Below are 7,415 nucleotides of genomic sequence, written 5' to 3'. Positions count from 1 at the left end.
CCCCACAGTCCAAAAACATGCAGGTTAGGTTAACTGGTGACTCTAAATTGACCGTAGGTGTGAATGTAAGAAATATGTTTTAGCATATTATTAAAACCAGAGCACCCGGAGGAAACCCACGTGGACACAGAGAGAACATGCAAACTCTTTACAGAAAGGCCCTCGCTGGCTATGGGGCTCGAACCCGGACCTTCTTGCTGTGAGGCGACAGCCCTAACCACTACACCACCGTGCCACCCCAATAATAATAATAATATTTATTATTATTTATTTATTTTTGTCAGGGGTTGAACTGTCAAAGAGTGGACTCAGTGAAGTGAATGAGTGTTGCATCCCTAAGCTGAAAGTCAGTGGGTGGGTGGGTGGGTTGAGTCTCACTGCATCCTGCCCACTTTCACTTAAAACGGTGCACAGACGCCTCACAATTTCTATCCGTCACCATATGAGCTGTGGATACTGAACCTTCAGTTTACTTTTGTTTTGCAAGCTGACAGAGATAATTATCCCGACTGAACTGAACTTTACGCAAGAAAAGCAACAACAAGCTATTCACAAGGTAAACAAACAAACAAACAAACAAACAAACCAGCTTTATGTTAGTTTTGATCTAAACAGTGTTTATATATATATATATATATATATATATATATATATATATATATATATATATATATTTTTTTTTTTTTTTACTGGAGGGTGTAGTTTAAGTTTACTGGAAGCTGATAAGTGAAAATGAAGAAGGGGAAGTTTTCAGATTTCCAGAAGATCTCTATATTATTATTATTATTGATCCTATATAATTTTGACAGAAATATTTTTATGCATTACCAGGTTCACATTATAGAGACCCAGATTACTTCTGGATATTTTTAGGTCGGTTTAATCAAATATATCCGCACAAATGGTGCAACATTTTATTATTATTATTATTATTATTATTATTATTATTATTATTATTATTATTATTATTATTTTGTTTTTAAGCTGAAATGAGGATTGTAAATATTGATTGATCATAATGGCTGGTTGTGTATGTGTTTTTTTTTTTACCCTCTAGACCTCAGAGTATTTCTGTTTGCGCACACCTTGTAGCCAATAAACAGCTTTGCTTTCTATATTATATTTACATGAAAAGATGGCAAAAGAGGCATTGTTTGCTGTGATCCTGGGTCTGTGGCTCCTCTGCAGTCCTGTGAAATGCTGGAGCAGCGACGGATTTCAGGGCACTAAACTCATCCCCAACTCCTGGGAGCAGACCGCACAGCCTGCGCCGAGCTGGTCCTCTGCGGGAACGTCTGCGCATGCGCCGGCGCAGGAGGCTCTTGACTCCAGCCAGGAGGCCCTCCATGTGACCGAGCGCCACTACCTGAAGCGGGACTGGTGTAAGGCGCAGCCGCTGAAGCAGACGCTGGAGGAGGAGGGATGCATCAGCCGGACCATCATCAACAGCTTCTGCTATGGCCAGTGCAACTCCTTTTATATCCCGCGGCATGTCTACCAAGAAGAAAGCGCCTTCCAGTCCTGCTCCTTCTGCAAACCCAAAACATTCACGGCCGTCACTTACACACTGATCTGCCCGGGTCAGACCCCGAGAATCAAACGGAAACGCGTGAGGCGCGTCAAACAGTGCCGCTGCACTTCCATAGACTTGGATTAACACCAATCAGATATATATATATAATTTTTTTTTTTGGGGGGTGTGTGTATTTTTCTTTTCCATATGGCTGATTATAACACTACAGACACACATTTTAGTTATACATTCTCAGAAAAACAACTAAACTTTCTTGATGATATTGGGTGGGGCCCTTGAGTCCCTCTTTTGTACCTTTAAAGGGGAACTGAAGTCATTTTTACGTGTCGCCTCACAGCAAGAAGGTCCGGGTTCGAGCCCCGTGGCCGGCGAGGGCCTTTCTGTGCGGAGTTTGCATGTTCTCTCCGTGTCCGCGTGGGTTTCCTCCGGGTTCTCCGGTTTCCCCGACAGTCCAAAGACATGCAGGTTAGGTTAACTGGTGACTCTAAATTGACCGTAGGTGTGAATGTGAGTGTGAATGGTTGTCTATGTCTATGTGTCAGCCCTGTGATGACCTGGCGACTTGTCCAGGGTGTACCCCGCCTTTCGGCCGTAGTCAGCTGGGATAGGCTCGTATTGGCAACTATCCATCCATCCATCCATCCATCCATCCATCCATCCATTATCTCTAGTCGCTTATCCTGTTCTACAGGCAAGCTGGAGTCTATCCCAGCTGACTATGGGGTGCACCCTGGACAAGTCACCTAGACAATTTAGAGCCACCAAGCTGCATGTCTTTGGACTGTAGGGGAATTCAGAGCACCCGGAGAGCATGCAAACTCCACACAGAAAGGCCCTCGTTGGCCGCTGGGCTCGAACCCAGGACCTTCTTGCTGCGAGGCGACAGTGCTAACCACTACACCACCGTGCCGGTATTGACATCCATCCATCCATTATCCGTAGCCGCTTATCCTGTTCTACAGGGTCGCAGGCAAGCTGGAGCCTATCCCAGCTGACTATGGGCGAGAGGCGGGATACACCCTGGACAAGTCACCAGGTCATCGCAGGGCTGACACACAGAGACAACCATTCACACTCACATTCACACCTACGGTCAATTTAGAGTCACCAGTTAACCTAACCTGCATGTCTTTGGACTGTGGGGGAAACCGGAGCACCCGGAGGAAACCCATGTAGACACAGCGAGAACACGCAAACTCCACACAGAAAGGCCCTCGTCGGCCGCTGGGCTCAAATCCAGGACCTTCTTGCTGTGAGGTGACCGTGCTAACCACTACACCACCGTACCGGTATTGGCAACTAATTGCAATTAAATATTATACTTATCGGCCTTTTCGGTTTTTTGCCATGTTGAATGTAGTTCGTTTGGTCCACGGCAGGCGTCACTTATCCACACGATCTTCACGAGACTTGTGCGAGACTTCAAATGTGAAGTATCAGCGCCGCCATTTTGAAAACTGTTTACACAGCGGCCAGATCGCCGCCATATTCCAATTTAGATTAATTTTGAGATTTGCCAGCTTCATCAGTGATGGAGATTATTCCATACGACTTTGAACCATTGGTTAAATGGAAAAAAAAAAACGCTTTCGGACACTACTCCGTGCCAGATCAGTCGGCTGGTGGGTTTTCAAAATAATAAATACATGCATGTATTTCTGTGATAAATCCATATTATACTGAGCGTATTTTCCACATTCATCAATACAAAGTAGCTGCATCTTTCAGGTTTTTTTTTAAATCAAGGCTGAATACTTTCTTCTTTGCCGCTGCCTTTTTTTATATCAAATTTGAGGCTTTTAATTTGATTTCTTTCAGTGCGACCGCAATGCATGATGGGATATATTGCTTTGGTTAGTGACCATCGGTTGTACACTACTTTTCGTGATGCATTGTGGGATACTTTGAGTGCACTATATAGGGTGTAAATAATCCTCACTAAGGTTTCAGACAGCACTATAAAATAAAATGGCGTTCTCACTATATAGTGAGTAGGGTGCGATTTCGGACATGGAAAACTTCCGGCTTGATTACGTCAGTATTTGAAAGAGGACGCATGCATCTTTTGACAACGTTGGCAGATGTTGGTCACTGTGATTTCCGCTGTACGTTTTACTTCCGTCCTACGATGTCTTGCACAGGTCTCAACAAATCTCGTTTATGGCCATTGCTTTGACATATGGACTGATATATTCCATAGCATATTTCACACACTCATAACTTGCTATAGCAGCGACAAAATAGCGATAAAAAATGCGTTCCTATATTTAATAAAATGAGAAATAGAATTTTGATAATAAAAAATTTGCCTTCAGTTCCCCTTTAATATGTATCTTGAAACATATACAGTAGTGTAGGGGAAAGCGATGAGACTTGGGACAAGTTTTCAGCTTTTGTAGATTGTGTGAAATTACAGTATTTGTCACATTCATATTGCATTAGAGAGTGTTTACTATACCCTCTTACCCCAGCATTAGTTTCTTAGCTTGTCACATATACTGACCTTCAGACTTCACTTTGTCTGTCATTATTTTTTTTTTTTACAGGGAGACATGAAACATTGAGGAGAGACATGGGACATTATACTGTATTGGGAGACTTGGAACAAAAACGAAATACCTAGACCTACATGTTTAATTTTTATCTATTATCAAAACTTGTAACATATGAACACACATACAGTGTTGGTACGGCAATAGAAAAATGTCAGTTTACTCAAAACCTGACTCGACTAAACAATTCCACTCTCAAGAAGGAATGAAATAAGTTGAATCCTCATGCAGGTACACGCTCACATTTTTAACGAATATTTTTAAACAATTTTATATTTGTAAACCATAAGAAAAAACTTCTAACAGGATGAACTGTCCCAATTCTCCTCATCTGGCCATTTTGAAAAAATAAAAATAAAAATCTGCAATGTTTTCCCCCAGAATTTAAGTTTAATAAATAATAATAATCTACTATATATGGTAACTCTAGGGTACGTACTTTAATTCCTAACAAATCCCAAATTCACGAGCGTACATTACACTATAGAATGGAGGTGGACTGAAGTAGAAAATACTGTACAATTTTTGGTTGACAAAAATATTGAACTGCACAAACCTTACTGCAGTGTCCGACTTCATGGCTGAAAACGAAGTCGGTTACTCTCAGGGGCAACATCTAACTTCTGATGTAATCTCAAACCTGATTGGTTGAAATTAATTTATGGGAATACAAACTATCCCGTCTCCCAGCTCTCTCCTACTGTTATGGTGTATAGTTGAGTAATGATATTAACTATTTATAAACCTCATCTCATTATCTCTAGCTGCTTGATCCTGTTCTACAGGGTCGCAGGCAAGCTGGAGCCTATCCCAGCTGACTACGGGCGAAAGGCGGGGGACACCCTGGACAAGTCATCACATTCACAACCATTCACACTCACATTCACACCTACGGTCAATTTAGAGTCACCAGTTAACCTAACCTGCATGTCTTTGGACTGTGGGGGAAACCGGAGCACCCGGAGGAAACCCACGCGGACAACATACAAACTCCGCACAGAAAGGCCCTCGCCGGCCACGGGGCTCGAACCCGGACCTTCTTGCTGTGAGGCGACAGCGCTAACCACTACACCACCGTGCCACCCATTTATAAACCTTATGCTCATAATTTTAGAGTAAAATTTCACACTCCATGCACTTTTCTAGGTACAAGATACACACTAAAAGTACAAATGGCGCACTCTTGAGCATACCACACCAGTGAAAAGGAAAGGTACAGTTTAGTAACCCTTTTTTTTCTGATTGTACAAGTAAAGATCAAATTGTGGAAAAATACTTACTGACTGTTCATAACACAAGCTATTAATTTAACCAGTATATGAAGTCATCAGTATTAGTGTATTTTATAAAATTACCACCATTGTGTATCATGGGGGTCTATTAGAGCCCCTGTCTCAGGCCTCACATTATTCTGATCCCTGTACAAATGCAGCCTCTGTGGGCTCTTTTGCAATTTTTTTTTTTTTTTGAAAATGCAAAAGTCTGTTCCAGGTCCCTTGAGAAGGAAGCCCTAGGTATTCTGTTCCATTCCTCCCCCTGCTGGGATGCCCTTATCCCACTGCAGCTACTGCCATTTCTGCTCAGTTTTCTTAAATGGTAAATAATAACGCCATAGCTGGCATGAATTCAGTGGTCTGCTTCTCGAACAAACCGTAAGATTTGTATTTTCTTGAATGAAAATCTATGGTGAGTTTTGCAATGCATGTTCTGCCTACTGTTGCACAGCTGTGGCTTTTAATCACACAGATGTGGGCCATGTTTTGTGTGCAATCTTTATTTCATCAAATGTAAATGTAGGCTATGGTATTTCAACAATCAGTGAAAAATCCTGTCAGTCTCCACTATGTGGATGAAGGCTTCCTGAATGATGAAAAAAAAAAGCGCTTCATTTGTGTATATAATGTATTTTAATTATTCTGAATGCCGGAAAATCGAAATGTATTTTAATTTTTAATTAATATGCATATTTATTGCCTTCAGTTTTGTATTTGAATTTCTAAACTCAAGCTCTCGTTGCTACTAAAATCTGATTCATCCTTTCCAAACAGCATCTTTAAATGAAAAGAAAATTATCCACTTTCAAATGTTTATGTACAGTATCATGGACTATGAATTTTTATGCTGTGATTATTATATTTCTGTGTTTTATCCGTCAATACACATATTTCAAAAGAATACAGTATACTCAACATGCAAAATAAAGATATCTTTTGTTAGCTGTAGCAATTTGTGGGTGTGTTGTGGGGAATTTGATCAAGTGAGACTGGAGAAAGTTCCTGGCGAGAGTGTCCTGAGGTTTATAAACTGGTGTTTTTCTTTAAATATATGGAAGCTATTGGACAATCTATCCATATTTAATAAAAATAAATCCACTTGACGTGGTTCCCAGTCTTGGTTACAGAAATGCTACTGTAACCATAAGCTCATACTGAACCTCCTTTCATCACACTTAGTACTATTTGACTTTATAGTATACGGGTGTAATGATTTATAATTCCAATATCCGGAGTCACCCAGAAGAGGACTGGATCCATTTTGCGTTGGGTTCCTCTCATAACTTGTCTCAGGGAGCTTTTCCTTGACGCAGTCATCTCCTGCTAGCTTATGAGGGATCTAAATCTAAATTTCTATAAAGCTGCTTTGTAACAGCACAAAACTAAAACTGAATTGAGGTGAACTGATTCAAATCTTATGTTAATCATCACATTCAATCAGATGTGTCCGAGCACAAAACCGTGCATTGCTGCAGCTTTTCAGGATCTGATTCTTGCGCAGAAAAAAAAGCCAAAGTTACATGCAGATTCAACATGAAAATAAAGGTTAAAAAAAAAAAAAACAGGCATGAGTTTATAAATCGTACAAAGTATACTGTCAGTGTAGAGGGTCTGTTTTGTCTCAGGTGCTGGAAACGCTTGCTTCTTTCAGACGCAGTCTTTCCTTCTGTCATGAGAAAAAGAAAACAGCATTTTGTTTCTTCTGAAAATTCATTATCTTTAAGCAGGACACATTATTTATAACTACACGCTACATATAACTTATGATGATCCTCTCTGGCAGCAGTGAGTGGTGACCCTGAAAATGAACCCAAAATGACTTTAAAATCATTGCTTATAGAAACAGGAGAAAGAGAAAGAGAGCGAGAGAGAGAGATGGACCTTGTTTCCCTTCAACAACATGATCAAATTTGGTTTTGGAGGTCTGCTTCCACAAACAGTGTATTCCACAAGTGGAAATCAACTGTGAATGTCAGCTTTTGGCAAAGATTACGTTTCAAATCCGTGTGATATTCATAATGGTTTCTCTGTTCCCTACTGTGGTGCTTGTTCTAT

At 40.7% G+C, this 7,415-nt stretch overlaps 2 protein-coding genes across 3 annotated transcripts in view; one reads left to right on the top strand and one right to left on the bottom strand.

Moving 5' to 3' along the window:
• The first annotated feature begins 445 nt into the window (after positions 1–445).
• grem1a (gremlin 1a, DAN family BMP antagonist) lies at positions 446–6,383 on the top strand. 2 transcript variants are annotated; one of them, XM_060917836.1, is made up of 2 exons: positions 446–556; positions 1,136–6,383. In XM_060917836.1, exon 2 carries the CDS (start codon positions 1,136–1,138, stop codon positions 1,655–1,657), a length of 522 nt encoding a protein of 173 aa, XP_060773819.1. In that variant the 5' UTR covers positions 446–556; the 3' UTR covers positions 1,658–6,383. The 2 variants fall into 2 exon arrangements, with proteins under 2 accessions (XP_060773819.1, XP_060773820.1); XM_060917837.1 differs by having other exon boundaries at positions 1,058–6,383.
• fmn1 (formin 1) overlaps positions 5,975–7,415 on the bottom strand; it is a 44,504-nt gene continuing 43,063 nt past the window's right edge. The window contains exon 17 of the mRNA XM_060917834.1: positions 5,975–7,026. Coding sequence (XP_060773817.1) covers positions 6,982–7,026 — 45 coding nt within the window. The 3' untranslated portion in view covers positions 5,975–6,981. The remainder of the gene's footprint in view (positions 7,027–7,415) is intronic.

The sequence above is a fragment of the Neoarius graeffei genome, chromosome 3 (genome assembly GCF_027579695.1).
Source record: "Neoarius graeffei isolate fNeoGra1 chromosome 3, fNeoGra1.pri, whole genome shotgun sequence".
NCBI lineage: Eukaryota > Metazoa > Chordata > Actinopteri > Siluriformes > Ariidae > Neoarius > Neoarius graeffei.
This window is presented reverse-complemented; position numbering and strand designations above follow the sequence as displayed.